The 26,059-nt window shown below is 34.9% G+C and overlaps 3 protein-coding genes across 3 annotated transcripts; 2 read left to right on the top strand and 1 right to left on the bottom strand.

The window, feature by feature from the left end:
* Positions 1-3,195: 3,195 nt before the first annotated feature.
* LOC112291180 (putative auxin efflux carrier component 9) lies at positions 3,196-6,952 on the top strand. Its single transcript, XM_024538276.3, has 7 exons — positions 3,196-4,058; positions 4,331-4,678; positions 4,841-5,147; positions 5,319-5,404; positions 5,573-5,727; positions 5,875-5,951; positions 6,110-6,952. Exons 1-7 carry the CDS (start codon positions 3,809-3,811, stop codon positions 6,174-6,176), a joined length of 1,290 nt encoding a protein of 429 aa, XP_024394044.1. The 5' UTR covers positions 3,196-3,808; the 3' UTR covers positions 6,177-6,952.
* Positions 6,953-7,096: 144 nt separating this feature from the next.
* On the bottom strand, positions 7,097-10,554 carry LOC112291181 (cathepsin B-like protease 2). The gene is made up of 9 exons (XM_024538277.3): positions 10,372-10,554; positions 9,636-9,686; positions 9,366-9,446; positions 9,048-9,210; positions 8,739-8,818; positions 8,413-8,538; positions 7,874-8,089; positions 7,584-7,697; positions 7,097-7,470 (listed from the first exon to the last, which is right to left on the bottom strand). The coding sequence occupies exons 1-9, from the start codon at positions 10,420-10,422 to the stop codon at positions 7,333-7,335; spliced, it is 1,020 nt and encodes a 339-aa protein (XP_024394045.1). The 5' UTR covers positions 10,423-10,554; the 3' UTR covers positions 7,097-7,332.
* Positions 10,555-11,408: 854 nt separating this feature from the next.
* Positions 11,409-13,806, top strand: LOC112291179 (F-box protein At5g51370). The gene has a single exon (XM_024538275.3). The coding sequence runs from the start codon at positions 11,769-11,771 to the stop codon at positions 13,434-13,436; it is 1,668 nt and encodes a 555-aa protein (XP_024394043.1). The 5' UTR covers positions 11,409-11,768; the 3' UTR covers positions 13,437-13,806.
* The last annotated feature ends 12,253 nt before the right edge of the window (positions 13,807-26,059 follow it).

Below are 26,059 nucleotides of genomic sequence, written 5' to 3'. Positions count from 1 at the left end.
TGCCAATGCTTGAATATGATTGTAATTTATTTCTTGAACATTGTCCTATGTGCATATGTGATAAACATCCCAACACTTTTAAGTAGCTCAGTTGAGGTTTAGTACTTGGAAATAACTCTATTGGTAATTTGTTAGAATCATTTATTCATATTGGTAATCTATTTAATAAAAATATTGTGATTTTTGTCACTTCTTGCCATAAGAATGAAAGTAGTTTCTCTAATAGCAATATGCACCATGTCTTGTCTAAAATAGATCTATTTCTTCTTTCCACTACTCCATTTTGATGAGAAGTATAAGGTTGCATGAATTGTCAAATGATTCCATTGTCAATACAAAATTTTGAGAAGGTTTGTGTTGTGAATTCTCTTCCATTGTTTGTTCTTAATCACTTGATAAAATTTCCTATTTGTTTCTCAATCATAGTTTTGAATTCTTTGAAATTCTCAAGAGTTTGTTTCTTCTCTTTGAGAAAATAAATCCAACTCTTCCTAGAGTAATCATCAACTAGAAGGATAAAATACCTTGTACCTCATAGTAAAGCCCCTTGTACCTCATAGTGAAGCCACTAGCAAGGGACCACATAAATCCATATGAGTCAAGTCCAATCTTTTGCTTGATCTAGTAGTACTTTCTTCAGGTATTGGATTTCTTCTCTGTCTTCCGTCAAGGCATTGCTGGCATTGTATTCCTTCTGTCTTAAATTTCAGTAACTCTTCAGAATTTAATAAAGACAGTGTGAAAACTTGCATGACCTAGGCGGCAATGCCACTGGAGGAGTGACTACTCATTCCCATTTTGTATTAATATAGGTGGCTCATAAATCTGTGTCTCTGTAATTGTAATAATGTCAGTCTCATCGAGAGATGTCTTGGGGAGTTTCAGAATTTTACAATTCCAGCTTGCCTTCGGTTGACAAGATATTACATGCTCCTTTATTTGCTTCTGATACTACAGGCATATAGGCCGTACAGTCGGTTTTGTTAATATCCTGATAATAGTACAAATCAGATTTTGATTTGCAACTGTCGCGATTGTCAAGGGTAAGCTTGTACAGCCGAGACTTACTGTTCTAGTGCCCGATGTCGGTGAACTGTTTTGGATAAGAATCAGAAATAGCAATACATTTCTCTTTTTCGAATATTAAAGTTTGCCTATTATTTCATACAAATTGTCCCACGGAGAGCAAGTTCTGCCTTAGGCCCAATATATACAAAACACTCTTGAGATTTATTTCATTTGTTGTATCGAAAAGTTGTACATCTCCCTGCCCTTTTACGGTATGCATCCTACCATCTGCCATTGCTACGAACTGCTGGTGAGATGGGTCCTTGATGCTAGAGAAGAATTCTTTATCCCTGGTGAAACGTCTAGACGCTCCACAGTCAATTACCCTTTGTCATGCAAAGAGGCTACGGAGAGTACGTTCATTGCCTCTTGGATTTCTCGTGATGTGGGGTAAGATTCCCCAACAGTTTCTTTCGAAAGATCAGCTCTGAGCTTGTATCGATCAGTGGATTGTGGTTCTGCGGCTCGACAGAACCTCGCGATATGTCCCAATTTACCACACCGGTGCCATCGCTGATCAAATCGGTGCTCCCGTCGCTACTCAAGATTTCTGTTGTTTGAGCGTTGTGAAGATGGTTCTCTGCGAGCTTGTGTTTGAAAATCATTTGATGATTTCTCCCCGAAAGAAGGTTTCTACCTGCCCCTTAGCAGATTTCTGATCTTGAAAACAAGAGCCTCTTCATTAATTTCCGCTCTAAGAGCCATCTCCGTTTCCTCAATGTGAAACTTGCTTGCTAGGCTTGCGAGGGACGGGGTTTCCTTCTCGGTTCGCAGGATTCTCACAAAAATCTCATACTTCATGGGTAGACATTTGAGCACTTTGTGTACTATCACAGTATCTGAAGGGGACTCGTTGATTTTCTTCAAGTCGTTTACCATGTCAAACACGTTTTACATAAATACTGAAACTGGCATTTCTTCTTTCATTTTAAAATTTTCCCATCTGTCCAATATTTCATCACATCTGCTATTGTCTGAGTAGAGTATACCTTTGCTAATATTTCCCAAGCTACTGCAGGATCGGAGGTATGGAGTATGTAGGGTTTTACCATCTCGGTTAGCGAAAGTCGCAGAAGTCCCATTGCCCGTGTCTTCCGCCTACGACCCTGCTCCCGCTCTTGGAACGTCGTCGCTGAAGTCTCCTCGACTCCCCTTTCACTGCCTCCTTATTCACTTGACGATGAACCCAAGGTAGCCTCATCGTTCTCTATTGAAGATCTAGTCTGTGTATTTTGAAATGAGTTCTTCATTGGAGCTACGACTTCCCATAGATCCTCTTTTTCTAAAACACTCTGTAGTGCTACGACAAGCCTTATAATTACCTAGACTTGCCAACATTTTGGACTGTGCGATAATGGAGTCCATAGTTCCCATGCTCTTCGGAGGAACCCACTGTCTACCCCTAGTACTTATGTGACCCGCTCTGATACCATGATAATTTCAGAGTCTATCCGTCTGCCACTACATCACGAATAGAAAGGCAATAAAACAGCCAAGCCACAATAAGCACATTAACCACGAAGACCACAACAGGACATCGCAGATAACCACAACTCCATGTTTTATTTCGCAAGAAACACATAAACAGTTGGTTCCCCGATGTCAGGTTGAAACCTTGACCATAGCAGATTCCCGATGAACCTATTGATATCTAGGTTCGGCTATGTATAGGTCTCGGGGCGCAATACTCGACATGTTCAACAGTGTGTGCACTGGAGGTGACAGGCAGAGGGGAGATCTGTTAAACAGCAATAGTCGTCCCGAACTGAAAGATGCATGTGAAGGTTGTGATCGCCGAGGAGTCAGCCTCACGGCCACGGCCAACGCAGTGGATTCATGTGCATTGGCAGCATCCGACCACTGTCACAGCGACGTGGGGCCACGAGGTAATCAGGTGCAAACCACTAGACCCGCTGGCAAGTGCTCGCCTTTATGAAGGTTTTGCGGGAGCTTTTTCGAAGAGGCGATGTTGTTTTGCTCAATCGGGCACCGCAACTTGTGCCATGAGAAGCAGGGATTGTACAGTGAGGCATCTCGACGCCTTGTCGTATTGCCGTGGTTCTTGAGCGACTGCACCATTCCTACAGGCATCTGGGCGTAGTCCCCACGGAAAGGTGTGGGCTTAGGATCTTCCACCAACCCCTGCAAGCGAACTGTTGAACCCTTTTCAGAACAGCGACCCAGCCCCTGTACCCGAGAAATTGATACTTCTTTTCGCAAGTTACGAAATGGTAGCAGCGTCAAGAAGGGAACGGCTTTTCCGGTTCACCTCGAGGTTCTTCGAGCTCGACTTAAATTCCCTTTCCATGGGATATTGACGTCGTCATGTTGCGGTCTGGATTACGCTTGATTGTCTGATTGTGCAGTCGAGAAGATTTTATTGGAGGTTCATTGTACTAAGGTCGAAAGTGGTTTATGAAACGTCACGAGTAAGAATCCAAGTCCATTAGAATCGAGGCGCGCACGGTGGAAGCGATCCGATTATACCCTAAGGATTATCCATTCAAGTCCATGCAGAAGTAGACGGAGCAGGGAGTTTGTTGTGTCGACAATGTTTGTGTCAGATTTCCGACGCAACAAACGTCTGCGCTGAACAGTATATGGAAGCTGGCAGAATCGTTGAGGAGAGGGTGAAATTTGCCCGGTGGGCAAGAAGAGAAATCGAGACTTCATCACCCACACTGCCGTGCAATTGGCGGCCGAATTTGTGGTGTCGTCGAGGACAATCAACGTTATCGTCATGTTGACAGGTGGTCAGTTTTACGATGTACTCTGTGCCGTCGTGCCGCTATATGTAGCCCTATTTCTTGGATACGGGTCCCTTAAATGGTGGGGAGTCGTTACGCCGGAGCAAAGTGCAGGGATAAGTCGCTTCAATGCGCTAATAGCGATGCCACCGCTCATCTTCGAGATCATCGCTTTTAATAACCCCTACACCATGAACAACCGCCTAATTGCTGCATACTGTTTGTCTAACGGAATCGTTCTCGGTGAGTGCCTTTCCTGCCATACCACACCCGCATTATAGCAACACTTCTGCTCAAATTCGTTCCTCAATGATAAGCATGTAGATAACAGAGGAAAGCATGCTTGAAAGATGTCGTTCATATCTAGGGCTATTACACAACCATCCAATGCAGTCCCTGTCTGTTTCGACTACAAACTGATCTGTGTTGTCTGTGAATGAGGCATTAATCTGTAGTGAAAATTGAATGAAATTTCCAACTTCATGCTAACGCCGTGTGGCTGAAATTTGGAACAGTTGGATTGTGCGCGTGGGTTTGGTGCACAAAATGCGGTAATCTCGACTGGGTGATTACCTTATTCCAGCTCTCGGTGATGCCGAACACAATTATCGTGGGAATCCCTGTGCTATCGCCGCTGTACTCCGTTACTGAATCCGGCATAGCAGCGATCTTCATAGGCCAAGTCCTGTGGTTGTTTCCCACTCTGTTTCTTTATGAACTGAAGGAAGTGAGGAAAATGGGTCAGCCTGCCGTGGGTTCCGTCGCACAAGTTCAGGATGATGGGCCTCGGAGCCTTCATTCTGGTGAAACAACGGAATCAGCAGCAGAGCACGGATTCGAAGGTCATGAAAGTGGTATTCCTGGTTCGTTACAGAACCTTCTCTCCTTCCTCCAGACTCCAAGTCCTTGAACACTTTCTCATTTGGCTTCTCTAGGAACTTTTGAGCCTGCGTGAATGCTTTAGTCATTAACTATACCACATTCGAAATTCAACTCGAGGGCGTCTGTGTGTATGCAATCAACAGCTCTGCTGACGCAAGGTGAGCATAACGACTTTCGCATTGGAATTGGTGACGAACCAAGCCATGCAGCAACCGAAGTGTCCCATAAAGATGAAGAGCATGTCAAGAATGGAAGTCGGCAGCGAAACTCATTTTCTGTTGCGAATGGGGAGAGCGGTACGAGAGAAAATGGAACAGAACACGGTCACGAGATGGCACCCTCCCAGATGAACTTGAAGGAGATGGCAATTAAGGTTGCGAAGAAAATGGTGCAGCTACCGCTTACTCACGCCACCGTTATGGGAATCGTCTACTCGCTCATTGCTGGCAGGTATTCAATTCCCAAGTCTCGCTTCTACCTCATGTAGTAAACCTCCACACGGTCATGTACTCGCATGACTCTGTTTCAATTAGGAGATTAGCTTCTCTTTGGAGACAAAAGTATCTTGAATTAGTTCGCATTGAGCTGCTACCGTGCAACCATTGCATGTGATGAGTGCAGGTGGGGCTTCGATCCTCTTCGAATTTTGAGAAATTCGCTCGATATTATGGGCAGGATCACACTGGGGCTGACCATGTACTCCATCGGTATTCATTCACCCGCTGTAACCCCCTTTCGATTTGTACATTTAAATATACAGTAAACTACTTTTAGAGTCTTCTTGCTCCTGGGCTTCTGAAGTGTGCAGTAGTATTCATTAGGGCAAGTTGTGAGTTCTGGCACTAGAATTGAATCCCGATGTGCTTACTGCTCAGGACTGTTCATGGCGGGTCAGAAGAAGCTTGTTGCATCCTGGTGGGTTGCCTTTTATGGTGCATTCTGTCGTTTTATAGTAGGCCCTGGTACAATGGGCGTCGCATCGTTACTGCTTGGATTGCGCGGTGATACCTTGCGCTTCGCATTTTTACAGGTTGGAAGCTTGTCTTGCAAAACATTGCTTTTCTTCCAATGTGCAGAACAGCATCTCATTTGTTATTATGTACTTAAAGAGGTGTACTTGACAATCTTTTTTGACGATTTCTACCTCCAATACATGCGAAAACTTTTCTCTTCTCAGGCAGCGTTGCCGCAGGCTGTTATAAGCTTCGTGTTTGCTAAGGATTACAATCTGCATACGGACGTCTTCACTACTGCGTAAATATTCACCCCTCATCTCTTACCAGTGATTGCCTTGCCATGCTTCATTCTGCTAGTCAATCGTCAGGTGAGGCTTGGAACCCTGTTATAATCGGTCACATGATATGTCTACAACAATTTTCTTCTGATCAGCCTCCTGAAAAAACGCTGTGCAGAGTGTCACTTCAGACCATAGTGTTCATGCCAATTGTGCTGGTGTATTACACACTACTTGAACTCTGAGAAATACAAATTCCAGACAACGAATACATTGGTGTTGAAGTAGAACATAAACGTGGCGAATCTTGGTCGCCAACAACATCAAAAGTGGGGAACGATTGTAGAACTCTGATGCTGCGTCGGCCCCAAGGTGACTGATTGGTCACATTCATACTTATGTTGATTAATAGTTTTACAGGAAATTATAACACTCACTGGACTCGGATTTTTAACCATAAATCACTTGCAAGGACTTCCTTCGGAAAAAATGGTTATTTTGTTGCAAAGCTAACCATGTGGGGGTAAACAATTTAGTATCGAAGGGGTGACACGCCGAGCAAAGTGAACAGACTACGTGTGCAGAGGAAGATTCAGGACTGAAACTGTAACGAAGACTGGAGATATACCACGTATTTTATATTATCAACTGATAAGTGGGGATCAGAGAACCCAAGTGAAGACATGCCTCATTTGAAGGCAAGCTCCAGCACATAAGTTTTGTTACATGGGTTACGATGTATATGCACGTGTAGGTTGAGTTTAAGCACGTACAACAATTTAAACACCAACAAGTGATGTGAAAGTTGGAAGATGAGATTAGGGAAGAAGTAGAAGTTATTAGTAAATTATTCACTCATTCCATCATCTCAGAAACAGGTCAATGGTACCACAGCAGGTGCAGAGCACTATATACTGGATCGGATATATACCTCTAAAGATTCACTCTTGCTGTCCGAGGATGGTATATTTCTCAAGTTGAAAGTAAAGTGAGTTAACTTCAATTAATGAAGTTCAAAAGCTGTGTTTTCACACTTGAGTTGGGCCTGAGGAATAACGATGTTACAAAAAGTACAATGCTAGTTACAGCCTTTTTGGGCGAAAACAATATACATGTGAACTGAAGTTAGGACTACATGCTTCAACTAAGAGGTTATGTGACGCTGTTGAGAGAATTTTAATGCGCAATAATACACAATATAGTTACACAATGGCAAAGATTACAATATATCACAGTATGGTCCGAGGCATTCTGTTGGTCCGCTGAGTCTATGTGCTACAGGCTGCCATGTGAAGTGTTTCCTTACCTGCCGAGAAAGAACACATTCTAAGCTTTAAGTGCCCATTTTCAGTAGTATTGTAGACGCATCCGCACGCTCACGTATCATAGGTGTAGCACATCTCACATGGCAGAGTGGAGACCTTTATCAAACGGCAATCCAGCTACAGCATAGCTCTCAATGCCACACTCATTGCCCCCTCGCGCAATACGGAATAGACCGTGCTCTCCCCAGTTCGTATTCCAGGAATTAACGATAGTCTACAGTTCAAGGAAAAAAACTTCAGCCACGGCAAGTGTCCGATTGATAATATATGTCCCTAAGCCAAGCCCACTAATGTCCACAACTGTAAAACGAAATCAATTCCACTCACCCAATAATCCACGCCATCGTCTGTAGTTCCCCAACCGATAAGCTTCACAGCATGACCGCCTATGTAACGACCGTACACATGCTTGTACACACCAGTTTTGTAATGTGCAAAGTCCTGCGTGGTCACCACTTCAGATCGCTACCTTTAAGAGATGAAACAGAAGATTTCACTCACAAAGCTGATGAGTATCCTAGTATCTATGGTATCGATTCGAGTTGCACAAGTATACCTGCAACTTACCAACAATTTTATCCCCCGGAAAGGAAAATTAAATCCATAAAGACGGTTACCTCAAAAACTTCGAAAGAGACTTCAATAGGGCCATTGGTGTAGAGCTCAGCCATAAGATCTTCAGGCTCCTTAGATACCTCGTACGCATTCACACTAAGATGCTTTGACTTCACCCAAAGCTCATCGTCCACACAATGCTTCACGCATTTGGGTGTGCGATACGTAGGGTAGCAACCTGGGTGACCGCATCCTATCTGATCAAAGTATGGGTCACACTGCACACACAACGAAGTGCCCACGATAAGCACATGATGCATGTATACTAATCATCATATACATAAGGATAGTATTTATGTATTTTCTTTTCAAACATCGAGACCTTTCTTGACTTAAAATTATTAGTGTAAATGCAAAAGTCAAGAAAGGTACGAAAAGCCCAATCCACTCACTCCATTCTAACTCACAGTTGCACCTCGATGCGGCCAACAAGTCTATGTTTCTTTGATTCTTGAGACTAATAAGAATAAGTTCAAAACAAGGATGATATGAAGACTGTGTGGAATTTTTTGTTCACAGGGTACAAGCTGAGGTACAGTACCTTGCTTGTCACAACTCCGGTGCGTTTGAAGTATCGCCAGGCTCTGATGGGGTACCCACCGTCACAACCATCGCCACACTCAAATCCGCAGCAGGCTAGGAGATCGTTCTCTGATAGTGACACACTCTGATTCACCAACACCGAAAATTCAAACTCTATCAACCCCCATTCACTTAAACCAGGTCGAGATTACATGAACTTTATGTCCAAGAGGATTCAGCCAGCAATGTGCCAGTCTCCGATCGAAACACCCCAAAATGAAGATGAATGTAAAATCATTGCATATGTGTATCACAGTTAAAATAGACTTCAAGTTGATTACTTACCTCATTCATGTGAATGCAGAAGCGATCAGTCAATGATTCCGCTGCTCCAAAAGCCCAGCATGATCCACAGTGGCCCTGATCTGAAATAAACCATGATTTTACCAACAATATCAGCAGACACACCCAACTAGCTCATGTGTCAGACTATAGCCACATTCGCATACATAGTGAACAATGTTACCTCATGAAACATAATCACTTGTCATTAGCGTTTCACGGCAAAACCAAGAAACCCGAATTGTACGCGATAACCGAAAAACTTGCAGAATAACAACTTCGAATAAAAACTTGCAAAACATCTGAACACACCTAAAATAGCTCCAATAGTCGAACAATGACCCCAGTGTTTACGAGCGTCAAATTCCTTAGGCAGTACTAGCTTCTTGTGCTTATGAGTAACCCTCTCAATCGAGGGCTCCAACTCGTTTGCGGGTGTCATTTTGGCACCGCATATCTTCTTCAAATGCTCAATCTGAATGCACATCGTTCAGAAACGACGGTTAAAAAACGCTTACAGAAACTCCTATTTTTAAATCGTTTCACCCACAAAACATCGCCAATAACACAAAAATGTACTAACTTGAGTGAACTTCTGAGACTAAGAAAATTCAGCAGATTGATACGTACAGTGTGTCCTTCGAAACGATCATTGAAACCAGCCTTCCATGTCGCTCTCGGATGAGCATTAACTTTGTCGACAAGTAGTTGCTGCACATCCACAACAGAGCAAAATGAGTGTTACAGTGGAGGATAAACATTTTACACTAACATCCCTACTTCTAGTAATTATGCAAGACGTGTGCAAAACAAGTTCACTCAAATTCCAGAAATTGTCAGCAAAGAATGAAAAGGTAGACCGCGGATGATTCCAGGTAACCCTAACACAAATGTGGTTACCTGATGGATGAGTCTTTTGCTTTCAAGTAGGTCAGGCTCGACCCTAGCAGCCTGCAATCAAATAAACAAACCCGACGTAAGTGAACAATCCCAATTACAGGAAATCAATAGCAACCTAGAAGACTCCACCCAATCATCCACATTCACGGTTCCATACACAAAGTTTCGACATCACAAATGTGAAAAGGACAATCAACCTCAAAGATAGCGGCATCCGGTCAAAAACACAAATCCATCATAACTCCACACGGCAATATGAATTGACAAAGAGGACACATGGATTGGTAGATTTTACACTACATAAAGGCTTACGACAACGGACAACTGCGAATCTCACGTAGGTAAGCACTTCTCACTTCTCAAAAATATACAACCACACAACAAAGGGTACAGAGATATAAGGTCAATAACCTCACCTACGTGACAGAATGGGATTCTACACCCGGGGATTGTCCAAATAGCGTAATTTTAACTTTACTGATGCACACTATCTAGTTGACCACCCACAAAACCGCCAAATCCTTCATCCCCACATCGAGTACGCAAATTTCTAATAAGTCTACAACCACAACCCTACAAGTGCACACCAAGTCACATTCACTAGTGCAAAAACTAAAATCATACACAAAACCAATCCACCCTAATACCCCGCACAACCAAACACAAGATCCCTCTTCAACACGCCCCCACGTCATCACAAGGTCCAATATGCTACAAGAGAGCTGCAACGCGCCACCTGAGCTGCCAGAATCACGCTGCACAGCAGCAGTAACGAAATTGGCTTCATAATTCTCCCACTCGCTGCAAGTCCAACCAATCGAACTTCTCCAACGGACTGTAACTCCCACGAGGTGCCGATAGCGGAAGTGCAACGAGATCGACTTTTAAGATGAAATGCAGATTACGCAGAGCTCCAAATTTGCTCAAGCCACAAAGATCCCCTTCAAACCCGACCAGCCTTACAGCCTCTGGAACGTCACCGCTTTTCGCAGATTGAATCTCCATTAACAAACTCTGCTTTAGGCCGGACATCAAGGGTGGTATCGGCGGTGCGGTGATTACGGAAAGCTGGTGCGGCAAAATTGCAATCGGGTATAGCGCTCTCTCGTTTCTATCTCTGAACCTGGAGATAGATTATCCCATTTCCTACCTAGTGCCGTTTGAGCAGGAAGGCCTAATATTGCAAACTCACTCTACTTAATAGAAAATCAGGCTTTCCAACTTATTTTCACTTTTAACAAAACCATTTTCAGCAATATTGCAGAGTGGATTATATTACTGAAGCAATGAAACACAAAAACTGGGCTAAGTATCATGGGCATGAGAATTTACTTCGAGGGGCTCAAACACATGTACATTGCAATTAAAATAGTGGGTGCAAGAGGGCAAACGGTATAAATGCGCAGGCATGGAAATTGGATCGGAAACATAAAACGTAACAAAACATTTGTCTAAGCACAAGAGATAATGTCCAACTGTAGAAAATAAACCTCTGGAATGCTGTATCATGATTTAGAGTTTTATAAGTTTTTTTATTTTTTTATTTTTTTATTTTTTTCAGATTGTACCACGTCCCGCGCGATTACTGATTTGATCTTGCAGCTGCATTTCCAACTCTGGGGTAGTGATTTGGATGCCACAAATTCACCGAGGTGGGACCCGAGCGAATTTCAGCCGCCGACGCGGCCACGCATCCCTACACTGGGGAACGAGGCTGTGGACGCATTGAGATTCGTGCCAAGCCTTTGGTCACCGCGGAGTGTTACTTCCCTTGGAACCTCGTCGTGTTGTGCTTAGAAGCGTGGCTAATAAGTTGGTCCACAAGTCATTGCTAAATTTTGGACCAACTCTGCGAGTTTTTTCCCGTAGTCGGGCGTGGCAACGCTGTGCAGCGTTTGCACATTTCAGCGCTCAGGAAGATCACGTGTTCACAATCGACGGGGGAACGAGGTTTTGGTCGCTTGCAGAGTGAGGAGGGATTCAATGCAGCGATTGGTGGAGGCATTTCGAAGTGTACAGAGCTTAGGCAATTGGGTTTGATGCGGAGGTGACTCCAGTGAGGGATGTGGAAAGGGGAAGCAGAGGTTGCTGCGAGGGTGGAGAGTGCGGGGCTGAGGATTTGGGAGGGGGCTGATGGTGGAGGCTGTGCTAGGGCTAGGAGAGTGGCACAGTGAGGGAGGTGAAGGTATGTTAAAAGCTGCGCTAGGGGGAGCGATGCGGAGCAAAGGATTGGGGAACAAGATTGACGACTCGTGGAAACCCCCACCTGGTGATCCTTTCTGTCAACTGAACGATGAGGTTTTGCTCAACATCTTGCGGCGGTTGTCGCCCGCCCCGCACCACGCGCTTGTGTGCAAGCGATGGATGCGGTTACACGGAACCCTAAGGCAGGCGATCAAAGTGCAGGACTGGACGTTTTTGGAGAGTGGAAGGATTTGTCAGCGGTTTCCGAATCTGACTGATGTGGATTTGTCGCTCGCTTGTATTGTGACTCCACAAGAACCGACAGGTTCCGCCATTCTGCTAACCCACCAGGGCCTTACTGTGCAGCTCAATTACGATGCCGTGGATCCGCCGTCGATCGAACGCTGCATCGAGGAGCAGCAGCTGTCCCCCGCTAAGCTTGACCGAGGGTTGAAGCTCCTCGCCGATGCCTATCCTGGTTTGCAACGACTCTGCGTAGTGGATGTAAGAAGGGGGAATTACTTTGGCCGAGCTCGGTCTATGTCTCGCACATTGTCGAAACAGAAGAGCATGAAGAATCCTAGCACACCTGATTCAGACAAGAAGAATCCACCTGTCAAAGAAGTAAGAGAATCGAAAGACAGATTTGGCGATGCTTTAGCAGACGTCTTGAAGGATTTGAAAACTGATGGAGGAACCCTGACTGGAAACTTGGATTGCTCTGTTGAAACGCCCAAATCGGGAACACAATATCTGAAGAAGAAGACAGAAGAGACCGGGATAGCGAGTATAGCTAAGAATTGCCCGCTTCTTCAAGAGCTTGATTTGTACCAATGCACGGACGAGACTCTGAGAGCCATAGCAGATTGCGAGAACTTGCAGATAGTGCGGTTGATTGGATCTGTCACAGGGTTTTATCACTGCACATTCACGGATATTGGCCTCACGATCATGAGTCACACCTTTCGACGACTAGTCAGGTTGGAACTTAGTGGCTGTGAAGCAAGTTACGAGGGCATCTCGGCTATCGGCAAGTGCTGTGTGATGTTGGAAGAGCTGACCCTCTCAAACAAAGGTTTCTACGAGGGCTGGGTGGCTGCATTGTCCTTTCTGGCTTGCTTAAAAACATTACGACTGGAAGGTTGCAAGCAGATCGATCGAAATCCTGGTCCACATGACCGCTTGGGTCGATGTTCGGCCATAGAGCGCCTTCATCTTGAGCGATGTGATTTGCGAGATCGTGCTGGATTTTCTGCTTTGCTGGCCGTGTGTGCTGTAGTTAGAGAGCTTGAATTCAAGGATTGCTGGGGTTTAGATGACGATACTCTGGCCCTAACAGTTTCTTGCAAGAGGGTTAGACTCCTGAGCCTTGAGGGATGCTCTCTAGTTACAACTGCGGGAGTAGACTCAGTGGTGCAATCTTTCAAGGATTTAAATAGGTTAAGAGTCACTTTCTGTGACAATATTCGGGACTCCGAACTTAGCCCTGCTCTCTGCGATCGTTTCCTGACGCTGAAGGAGTTTTCATGGCGCCCCGACACAAAATCCGTGCTTGCAGCCGGTCTTGCTGGCACAGGTGTTGGCCAGAAAGGAGGAAGGTTTTTCAAAAAATCTTGAACCTTCTCTTGCATTGTTATGCATTGTAGTCTAGCTCACAAGCAAATTTTTGTGTGTGATCGTAAACCCATATCACACTGATTGATACCTGAACATCAAAAGATCTCTTTTTTCACAGTTTTGTAATATTTTGTGATATGTATTCTCTTGATTTCTTAAGACGAAGTTGAGCACACTTGCTCTGTAGAATGACCAGCAGCTAAGCAACATTGTGCTCATGACTTTAGGCTTACCTTTTTCTTTGTTCCTAATTGACTTTGTTACAAAGTGAAGAACTAGATTATCTTACGCTCCTTTTTGACTACAGGATTTGTTGTTTGCCAAGAGTTGGCAGTCTTATTGAAGTCAATTGAATTATTAATTATCAGAATGGGTCATCTCTCGTGCTCTACTCTTTTTGTGTTTTCCTTCTGAATCATGATGTTGAGTCTTCGAAAATGTAAGATCTATGTTCGAATGTATCCCTGTACCTAATATAAAGCTATGAATATGAAGTACCTTTCCATTGTTGGATCTCACGAGAGTATTTTTGTTAATTACAATGAACTTTTAGGATGTCTCAAGAGTAGTGCACTTATCTCTGTTGGATTCGGTTCGATGGTATACAATATCTTTGTCTTACTAAAAACTCCAGCATGAGGTATGTATCTAGGCAAAATATGTTGGAAGAAAGATAGTTCACAGGGCCAGGCAATAATGGATCACTCAATCAACAATCAACGAATTAAGCGGATCTATTCTATGGGCAAGGTGTTGCTTTGCTAAAAGTTGTTTTGCAAAAAGTATTGTTGTGTAGAATGTGATGTAGTATTTGTCTGCAATAATCTTTGGCTTTTTTAAGAATGTGGTTCATTGCACATGTAAATTTATCTGTGGTTTTTCTTTCCATCAATTATATCATCGTCTGTGTAAATTTGGTTGTAGTTTCATACTAGCTGTTTTAAGCAGTTGTATGTTTGTATGTTTCGATTATGTTTTATGTATGTTTTGTGAATTTGGATATAGTTTAAAAACACAAATAAGTTGTGAGAGGATAAATATATAAATAGAAGTATGAAAGTTTAAGGATTGCATCATATCTCAATTATATATAATAATCTAGGTTAAATTACTATAAAAATATAACAATTTAATTCTATACAAATTGAAAGATATTTGAATTTTGAAAGATGACAAGAATATAAAATAATCATTTTTTTTAATCATAAGTGCAACTTGCATTCATATAAAGAATAACTAAAAGACCAAGCAAACCAAAAAAAAACCCAAAGTGATATCTAAAACTTATATTAGAAAAAATAGACTTTTTCTTTCTTTGCAACCTTTAAGTTTAGGATAGTATCTTAAAAGATATTAAAATTCCCCACCACCATATAATAAAGTTACAAATGCTAATAAGAGTAATGAGCTACTCTACAAGATTCTAATATTGACACAAAGTTCAAAAGTCTATACATTTCTTAAAAAGACTTTTTAAGCATAGACTAGATAAGTCTTTACCTACAAATTTATTTTGAAGGTACACATTATTAAGTATTAATGTAAAACTATTTTCTTTTAAAGGAATTCTAATATAATTTTAAGAATTTAATCTAGTTCTTCACTTTGTATTCAAAAATTTAATGAAAGTTACACTTCAAAAACTATAGCATGATTTTACTTTCTTTTTGACTATTCTAAAAAAAATTTAGACTTAATTAAGAAAAAAATAAAAACACATAAATTTTATGTAATTTCATTATATGATTAAATATTTATAAATATAATTTTAATTATCACCTTCAAGTAATCATCTGAGAATGTTATGACTCCTTTGGTTGACATAAAGTGGTGATGTTATTTTAAATGCTTAAGGTTTAAAATAATATTTTTGCACAACCTTGGATAAATTTAAAATTTATCTTACACTTCAAATAAATTGATTTGAGCTTTAGGTACAATATAAAAAAAAATCCATAATAAAAAAATGTATATATGTGTATATATATATACACACACATACACATATATATATATATAGATATATATTTTAAACAACAAATACTATAATACATATCCACTGCAAAAATAAAACTATATTAAGAAGTACTCAAGCAAAAATTATAAGTTTATTTTAAATATAAAAAATCATTAATTTGTTTTAAAATCAATTATTTAATAGTTTTTAACAATAATAATTTAAAATATAATTAAAAAATATTATATTATCATTCCTATAGCTTTAAAATTGAAATAGTAAGAAAAAAAAATGACAAATAATATGTAATTTTATAAATTTTAAAATATTTAAAAAACATCACATATAGATACAAGTCAATAATGTTTTTCTCCCAAAGCGATAATAAAAAATAAAAAATAAATAAAATAATTATCATAAATCTTTAAATAATATTTTTATATGATTTGATAATACTAAGATATCATTATTTAGGATTATTTGAATAAACATTAAAACAATTATAATTTAAAATTATTATTATTATCTTTTTTTAAAAAAAATAAAATAATTTAAATAAAATTTTATTATAAAAATTAAATTTAAATCATCAGGTTTAGTTTTACTTTTTACATATTTTTAATAGTGTTATGAAAAAAATAAAAATATAACCTTAAAATCTTAAAATATATATATATATATATATATATATATATATATTCATATCATTTGGCACATTACATAACGTAAATTTTTTGAATATTTCTATCTATTTACTTATTGTTAAATTTTAAATTATATTCAATTTATAATTAACAATAAAAACTTATTTTTTAGTAATCCAAATTAAATTAATTCTGTTACTAATTTATCATTTATAAGTTCAAATTTCTTTATTATTTAATTGAATAATTTTAAAATTATTTGTAATATAGTAGTGACTAAAAAAAGATATCTATTTACCAAAATCATTTATTGTTATATTAAATTTATAAGTTCTTAATTATTGTGGTTCTTTGATTGTCTCATTTTTATATTTTATGTAAGTTTTAATTTATTTATTTTGAATAAAAAATATAAATTTGTGAAATTTCTTAAAAAATCATTAAAAGTACAAAAAATATAATACAAAAAAAAATTATTCTAAAAGTGAAATATATATTATTTAAAAAAAATCAAAGTAGATTTTGTACCATCTTTTTATTTGATTAAATGATTATTGAATGATATAACAATCAATTATATATTAATTATATGTTTTTATATACTTTTGTTTTTTATTTTTTTGTTTTAGAAGCAAAATAGAATTAAACTTTGGCAAATAGGTAGGAGGATATTGACACTTTCTACATATAAGAGGTTATTATCACAAACATCAATATTTACATTTGTAATTAGGAGGATAAAAAGAGATAACTAGAAACAAATAAAAGTAGGTCAAATTAATAATATCTTATAGAGAAGCTCCATAAACATGGATTTGACTTTACAAATATTGCTAGGTCATCAATGAATTGATAACTTGACTAATAAGTTGGCTATATATGGCACATATCAACCACTTATTTTATAAATTGGTCACATGTTGAAAACTTATCTTGCAAGTTAGACATATCTCTTGTGAATTCGACACATGTCAAATGACCTATTATGGACTGAAAAATTATAAGAATTCTAAGATAAGTCAATTTTTTTTTACATTAATTAATAACCATCAAATTTTTATTGAGAGTTTTTTTAAATTACAGCTTTACTTATACATTTGACTTGTGAAGAAAGACTTAAGTGGAACAATGAAATTGAAGCAATATTTATAGCTTTAAAATAGCTATTACTTTAATACCAATTTTATATCAAATTAGTTGTTTTAAGCCATTTTTATGGAAACAAGTACATTAAACTTTGCCTTTGGTGTAATATTGTCACAAACATAAGCAAATGAAAAACTTTGTCCCATATCTTTTCATTCAAAAAACCTTTTAGCAACCAAGATCAACTATGAGATCTACAACAAAGAATGTTTTGTAATTGTAGAATCAATTTAAAAATAGCACCATTATTAAAAAGGTGTTTTTAATCTAATAATTGTTTATATAAATCACCAGAATTTAAAGTATTTATGCAAGCATGTATTTTAAATCATCACCAAACTTATTAGACAATGCTTTTATGAAGATTTGTATATAATATTATTTATTAGCCATAAAAACAATAAGATTTGTTTAACGTCTTAATGAGATATTTGTATCTTGTACAAATAGAAGGAAATGTAACTTATAATTAATAATAAATAATTCTTTTAAAGGCAAAGAAATTTTAACTTCAAGCAATAAAATTAACATTAATTGTTAATTCATTTTTTATTTTTTTATTAAATTCATTCAAGTATGTTATATGATCTTCTTATGCATGACATTAAGAATAGTTTTTTAAAATATTATGATACTTCTAAGTTTAAATTCAAGGACAATTTTCTCTATTCCAAAGAATGCTTATGTATTCTTAAAGATAGAACATTCTTATGTGTTCTTTAAGTTCATCATAATTTTTTTAAAACAAGACATTTTTTATACAACAATATATTCTTAAATAAGACATTTTTGATGCTTTTAAATATAGAAGATAATTAAAAATTTTGAAAAATTTGTATATATTTTTTTAAGTATAAATTCTCTGTTATTAATCTAATCAACTTTTCTACCTATTATTTATAGTAAAACAACTAAGTATTTTATTTCTATGGATTTTATCATAGATCTTTTAATTCTATGTTTTTATGATTCTATAATTGTAATATTATATTGCTTTAATAAAAAGGCACATTTTTTACTATGTACAAAAAATTATCATAAGTAAAAAATTAAAATTTTAAAAATAAAAAATAAAAAAATAAAAAAATCTTGAAACCATCTTTTATTAGTATGAATTGTCAAAAACTATTATATCAAGTTGAAAGACTCAATTTTTATTTAGAATTTAAAAAACCTTTTTCAAATTATTTAAAGTAGACATAAAACTAACTTTGGGATTTTATCTTAAAATTGGTCAATAATACATGAAGTAAATCAAGTATTAGAACAATATTTTCAATGCACCATCAACTACTACCAAGATGATTTTACAACTTTTTTGGAATTGGAAATTTTTTCCTAAAATGACATAATATATTTATTTTCTGAATAAACACATATCTATGTTAATTATGGTCATTATTTTTTATTTGATACTTTTGACTTCTCAAAAGTTAATAATCTTGTATTAGAATTTTTAAATTTTTTACTATTAGAGCTATATATGAAAATAAAGACACAATCAATATATTCTCATGAATAATAAAATTGTATTGTAGATATTATTTATAAGAAAAAACTTTAATTCTACATTGGCAATAAGATATGTTTACATTGTTATAATTACATCAGGTTTATTTGCCTCTATAAAAAGTTCGATAATTGTAGACTAAGACTATTTCTTATTTGTTAAGAAATCACTTCAATTGCATATCAATTACATCTACCAAAATCTATAAAGATCCTTCATGTTTTTCATGTATTTCTTCTTAAGTCATATAAAAAAATGGATATATTAAAAAGAAGATAGTTGTTCTTTCTTTCTATAAGAGTAATAACAATCGAGAATTTAAAATAGAAGAGTTTTAGACTCAAAAAGGTTCTAAAAGAAGTTAGAATATTTTTTACTTTAACAAAGACATGATATTAATGAACACACATGGAAGCCATCCATGAATCTTATAAATATAGTAGAGAAGGTTGATTTTTTTTTATTAATATCTATTATAATAAAGATAAAAATTTATGATATTATTTACTATTAAATAAAAGAGATTTAATAAAGAATTTATTTTATCTTCTATCATTGTTTGTAGTTTCTTTGAATTTGTGATAAAAAAATTAAGGATACGAATAGGGAATTCAAAATCTATTGTTTGTTAAGCTATCAAAAAAACCATTAAAATTGTTACAACCTTCAAAAAAACATAAAAGAACTAAAAACCTTCAAGAATAAAATCTTATATTTTAAATAGATGATAAGATATAATGCAATTGGTATCATAACTTTATAAAAGGCTTTTAATGTTTTGTGATAATATTAAAAAAAGAAACCACTTTTAATGGTATTTTTATATTTAATTTTTAAAAAATTAAATAGACCTTAATAATAATCAAATAATAAAGTAGTCTTATTGTTCTAATATATAATATTATCAATTTTGAAAAATACCTATTAACTACCTTCAAAAAGAAAAAAGATCAAAATTTGTACTAAATATAATTTATTATATTTTAAATTTTTTCAACATGTGATTACATTCATTATAAAATTTGTTCCTAAAATAGGGAATAAATCACCAAAATCAATATAAATATCAATAATTAGGAAGATGAAAAGAATTAAATAGAATTATATAAAATTAATTTGAATTAATAATATCTTATAGAGAAGTTCTTTAAAAGCTCTTAGATATGGATTTGACTTTACAGGTATCTGTAAATCATTGATAAATTAAAAACTTATTAGATTTATTATATATTTATATTTTAATATACATTGAAAATTAATTAGATTTATTATATATTTATATAATAAGATATATTTTTAGATTTATTATATATTTATATAATAAGATATATTTTTAGATTTATTATATATTTATATAATAAGATATATTTTTAGATTTATTATATATTTATATAATAAGATGTATTTTTAGTTTTATTATATATTTATATAATAAGATATATTTTTAGTTTTATTATATATTTATATAATAAGATATATTTTTAGTTTTATTATGTATTTAGAATAATTAAATCTAAAAATATATATTATTTTTATATATTTTATGAATTTTTAATTATAATTAAAAAAAATCCATTATATATGATATTTTATTATATTCTATTATATTTTTATAGTAAAAAAATGATTGAAATTCTATTATAATTTATGAAAAAATTCAAATTATAAAAAATAAAATATTTATCACATGATCCAATAAAAATAAAGCATTAAAAAAATAAACTATTATATTAATAAAAAAATCTAAATTATAAATATTTCATATTTTTTTAAAGATGTATATATAAAATAAAATATTAATATTTAGTAAAAACCACTAAAAAATTCATTCATATTTTCAATAGAATTACTATATATTTATTATTAAAATATATAAATAAATGTGAAAGAGAATGCTTGATACACTCTTGTGTCACTGAAGAGAACTAAAAAGTCACTCAAAAGGTTATATAATATTAATTGAAATGGCTGCTGCCAAAAAACAAGAAAACTAAAAAGTCTTGAAATAAGACTAAGGACTAGAACGACATTGACAAGAGTGTATAAGAAGACTTCACTCTTGCCTCCATATATATTCTTAACTAGGAGCTATGTGGCTATGTTCTATAGGACCTCCAAAACATGTTGACTTTGCTAGCCACATGTCTTAACTTATAAGGCAAGTTATCTATGTATGCGCCACATGGTTAGCTTGTTCCACAAGCTACTATATGGAATTAACTTGTTGGCCAAGTTTCCAATCTATAAACACATCTAAAGTCAAAACCACATCTATGAAGCTTCTAAAAAGCTTCTTTATAAGACTTTATGAAATTAATTTATATTTACCTACTTCTACCTAATCATATAAGTAATTATTGAGATAAATGTATATGTCCGTGATGATAAGAAAAAATAAAAAATAAAAAATAAAAAATGAATGGAGCAAGGATCTTAAGAATATAAAAAATATACTAAATGCATATTTTTATAGTAGATAAAATAATAATGGATAGTCTCAATAGAAAATTGGATGGATGTATTCATCAATGGATGGAAGTTATCTATTAGAGCAGCAGCCATCACCTATAAGTAATGGGTGTTGGAAGTGAGAGATATCTTACTCCATACTCTCTTTGTATGTAACCTTGCTGATGCTAAGTGTTGTGACTTCATAGTGCTTGTTCTTCAATAGGTTATAGGTCCACTTACCTTTAATTGTGAGCTTTAAAGTTCTTTAAAGTTTTACTTATTGTAAGGAGTAGATCTTTTGGTTGTTTTTGATGTTAGGATTTGATATCATCTAACTCTATTGTTGCATCTAGTTGTTAGTGTAGTTTTGCTCTTACTTGTTGTTAAGTGCATTGATAATTTTGAAGATTGATACATACCTTAGAATGATAATTTAAAACACTTGTATTATGTTTCTTTGCTAATTTACATTATTTGATATCTAACATTGTGGTTTTATGTAGTAAACTTTCTTTAAGATTTTCTTATAGTGATAAGAAATGTTTTATGACATTAGAAGTGTTTTATGAAAGAAGAGGGGTGATTGACGGATGGCAAAGCTTATATAAGAGATTTAAATAGAGTATAAGACTTATAAGAAGTCCTATAAGTGAAGTTAAGAGTGATTTAAGAGTGATATCACTAGTTTACTTACAAAGATGGCATTCTAGGTTACTAAGGTAGCAATACATTCTTATTAATTTTGAGATTTTTTTTTCTCTCTTGATTTTTTTTGATACACCCTTTTCTTAGACATGACTTCAAGTGAAGCTGAAGGTTTGAGAGTGATTGAGAATTTTAGGAGTGACAATTTCTACCATTGAAAGAAGAAAATAGAACTTTTGTTTGCTTTATTGGACCTTTGGGATATTATGGATGAAAGTTAAGAATTTTCAAATGATAATACTAATATCAAGGTGAAAAAGGAGTATAAACATTCTGAAAGGAAAGCTTTTAACATGATTGCATCAAATTTGGATGATGCCAACTTTTCACATATAATTGTTTGCAATGGACAAGCAAAAGAATGGAAGACTCTTTGCAATATCTATGAGAGTAGAAACATTGTTAATATTCTCTAAAGAAGGAGAAAGTTCTTAATGGTAAAGAAAGAAGAAGAAGATGACTTCATAGATAATGTTAACAAAATAAAAGCACTTGCAAATCAACTAGTAGTTGTTGACAAGTCAGTTGATGATAAGGACATTATATTGAAATTGCTCATAAGTCTTCCTGAGTCCTACAACTACCTCATTGTGGCATTGGAATCTATGAATATGAAAGGCCTTACCATGAATTATGTCATGTCAAGATTTGGCCATGAGGTGACTAAGAAGAAAAAAAAAAAACTTCAAAGTGATGATTCAATACTATTTTTAAGACAAAGTGAAGGTAGTTATTCTCATCAATATGATAATTCAAAAAAAATATGAAAATTTATTATATTTATAGAAAATCAAGTAACTTAGCTAAAAATTGCTACAAAGCCAAGAAAGAATGCAAACAATGCTTGTGATAACTTTGATGGAGATAGCTATGCTTTTATGGCAAGTGAAAGAGCCTCCATGGTTGCTATATCTAAGTAGATTATAGATTTGGATGCTATTAAGCACATGATACTATATAAATGTTTATTTGACACTTATGAAGAAATTTCAGCAACCAAAGTTTGGTTGGAAGACAATGGCATGGTACAAGCTATTAGAATTGGATCCATTGTTGTAGAAATTGTCATGAAGAACCAAATCAAGAGGATTAGATTGAAGGAAGTCTTATATGTGCCAAAGATGAAGAAGAACCTCTTTTTGATGAATAAACTTATATTATATGGTTGTAAGATTCAATTTGATAAAAATAGATGTTTTGTGAAGACATTAAGTGCACAACATGTTGTCAAAGGCCTTAGAAATAGCAACCTCTACTTCATCAATTTTAAGAAGGTGAATAGAATAGAAATGACAACATTTGAAAATTTTCCACAACATCAAGACAAGTTTGAATTCTAGCATCAACGACTTAGTCATTTGAATGCCAAAAGCATGAAGGAGCTCCAATCCATGGTAAGTAACTTGGATCTTGGTCAATTCAACCACAATGCCTTGACACTTGCTTATGAAGGATGTATACAAGGCAAATAACAAAAGGCTTCATTTCCAAGAGGAGTTACAATACATATTACCAAATTATTCGAAATCATGTATTTTGATGTTTGTGGACCAATGAAGATACCATCAATTAGAAGAACAAAATACTTTGTCACATTTATTGATGATTTTTCAAAAAAAAATGTGGATTTATATCATTAAAGTCAAGAATGAATTTTTCTCAAGGTTTAAGGAATTTAAGGCTCTTCTAAAGAAACAATGTAAATACAAGCTCAAACTGTTGTGCATGGATAATAGAGGTGAGTATATGTCAAAATATATTGATAAATTCTTAAGATTCAAGGTTTTGCAAGACAATCCTCTACTTCCTACATTCTATAATAAAATGGAATTGTTGAAAGAGCAAATCATATCATTGTTGAGATAGCAAGGAATATGCTTCATGTACAAAATCTTGGGCATGAGTATTAGATAGAAGCTATGGTAAATATGGCATATATAAGGAATAGGTGTCCAACAAGTGCACTCACATCAATGACTCTACAAGAAGCTTGAAGTGGCAAAAAACCTTATGTTTTATACATGAGGATTTTTAGATATATTGCTTATACAAAAATACCAGATTGTATAAAATCTAAACTTGATGCAAAAGGTACAAAATATTTATTTGTTGGATATTGTGAAGATACCAAGGCATATAGGCGAATGTGTTTAAAAACCAAGAAGATCATTAAGAATCATGATGTAAAATTTTTGAAGTATAAAAATGCTTATGAGTACTTGGAAATGTGTCCAAGTGAGAGTAACGTTTTGTTTGTGGATACATCTTAAATTTTAGTAAAGAAAGAAGAAAAAGATGATGACATTGATGATGGTAAAAATTCAAATCAAGCTAAAGAGCCAGAAAAAGGTAGACCATAGTATGCCTATAATTGCTAAAACTAACAATGAAGATTATCAAGATGTTAAAGATGATGATGATGATGAGGAGTACCAACCTTTGAATGTGCAGAAGCAATTTTTGAAGAGAGAAGAAGCTTAAAAAAAACTAAAGAATAAAAGAATGTGAAGTTTCATCAAGTGAAAGAAGATATCATTTGAGAGATAGAAAACAACTTGGTGCATAATAGAAGAATCACATCTTTTCTCAAATAAGTAAAGAACATGTCAATGTTGCATTCCTTGCTAATCCATTGAGTTTGTGTGATACAATGAAGTCTATGGATGCTATGAAGTGGGAGAATGCCATAGAAGAAGAATATAAATTGCTCATGGACAATGAAACATGGGAATTGACTCAACTTCTACCAAATCAAACTTCAATTGGTTGTATGCGGGTATTTAGAACCAAAAGAGATATAATAGACAATGTTGTGAGATACAAGTCTAGATTGGTTGCCAAAGGCCATTCATAAGTTGCTAATATTGATTTCAATGAGACATTTATTCTCATGGCTAAATTCACCACCATTAGAACTATTATTGCAATTGGAGCAACAATGGACTTTGAGATATATCAAATGGATGTGAAGATGGCTTTTTTGAATGGAAATTTAAAAAAAAGACATTTGTATGGATAAATCTCAAGGATTTATAAAAGAAAAAAATAACAGCTTATTTGTAAGTTGAAGAAAGCTTTGTATGGGTTCAAGCAATCTCCAAAGACATGGTACCAACGTATTGATTCATTTTTAATGAATGAAGGATTTTTAAAGAGTGAATTTGATCATTCCTTGTATGTGATGCAATCAAGTGACTTCATATTGATTGTCATCTTCTATATTGATAATTTGATCATCTTAATCAATACTATAAAAATGATGGTTTAATTGAAGGTAAAATTAAAAAATAAGTATGAGATTAGTGATTTGAAAGAGCTTGACTATTATTTAGAAGTGGAGTTTATGAGAGATCATGATAAAAAGACCATTAAAATGAGCCAAAGCAAGTATATTAAAGAAATATTAAAATAATTTAATGTAGAAGAGTATAAGCCTATTATAACACTTTTGGAAGCCAATTTGAAGTTGATAAAGCTCATAGATGAAGAATTTATTGAAGTTGAAGGTCAAATACAAGGTATTCTATACAATGCAATAGTGGATTTACAATTGTATGTAATAGTTGGCACAAAGATGGATGCTGCATATGCAGTGAGTGTTATGAGTCAACACATGTTAAAGGCTAGAGCAATCCATTGGACAACCATTAAAAGAATCATGAGGCACTTAAAAGGTACTTTATATTTCAAATTCTATCTTAGAGGTGATAACATTAGTTTGTATAGTTATTGTGATGCGGATTAGACTAGAGATGCAAATGATAGAAGATTAATAACATGATATATATATTCTTTATTGGAGTAGGAGCTATCTAATGGAATTACAAGAAACAATCAATAATTACAAGATTAACAATAGAGATAGAGTATATGGCAATAAGCCATGGTTCAATAGAGAAATATGGCTAAGACAACTTCTAAATGACATTGGAGTATTGTAAATGATAGCAACTCTAATGAAGTGTGACAAACAAAGATATCTTATATTTTTAAAGAATCCAAAGCATCATTTAACGACCATATACATTGACATTCAACATCACTTCATAAGAAAGAAGATTGAAATGAGAGTGATTGATATGAAATATTATGCAACAAAAGACATGTTTATTGATTTATTGAGAAAAGCACTAGTAAAGAATAGACATCACATATTAACAAAGGCATTAGAATTGAAAGTCTTTGATTAATAGCAAAGTGGGAGTATTAA

The sequence above is a fragment of the Physcomitrium patens genome, chromosome 14 (assembly GCF_059467195.1).
Source record: "Physcomitrium patens ecotype Gransden chromosome 14, ASM5946719v1, whole genome shotgun sequence".
Classification (NCBI taxonomy): domain Eukaryota; kingdom Viridiplantae; phylum Streptophyta; class Bryopsida; order Funariales; family Funariaceae; genus Physcomitrium; species Physcomitrium patens.
The sequence above is the reverse complement of the archived record's forward strand: the minus strand, read 5'-3'. Positions and strand labels throughout refer to the sequence as shown.

Coding starts and splice junctions, on each gene's coding strand:
- LOC112291180 (XM_024538276.3), top strand. CDS start 3,809: ATGTTGACAGGTGGTCAGTTTTACGATGTACTCTGTGCCGTCGTGCCG. Junction 5,148..5,318: donor TACTCGCTCATTGCTGGCAG/GTATTCAATTCC, acceptor TGATGAGTGCAG/GTGGGGCTTCGATCCTCTTC. Junction 5,952..6,109: donor ACGGACGTCTTCACTACTGC/GTAAATATTCAC, acceptor AACGCTGTGCAG/AGTGTCACTTCAGACCATAG.
- LOC112291181 (XM_024538277.3), bottom strand. CDS start 10,422: ATGAAGCCAATTTCGTTACTGCTGCTGTGCAGCGTGATTCTGGCAGCT. Junction 9,211..9,365: donor ATCGTTTCGAAGGACACACT/GTACGTATCAAT, acceptor ATGTGCATTCAG/ATTGAGCATTTGAAGAAGAT. Junction 7,471..7,583: donor ACGATGGCGTGGATTATTGG/GTGAGTGGAATT, acceptor CTTGAACTGTAG/ACTATCGTTAATTCCTGGAA.
- LOC112291179 (XM_024538275.3), top strand. CDS start 11,769: ATGGTGGAGGCTGTGCTAGGGCTAGGAGAGTGGCACAGTGAGGGAGGT.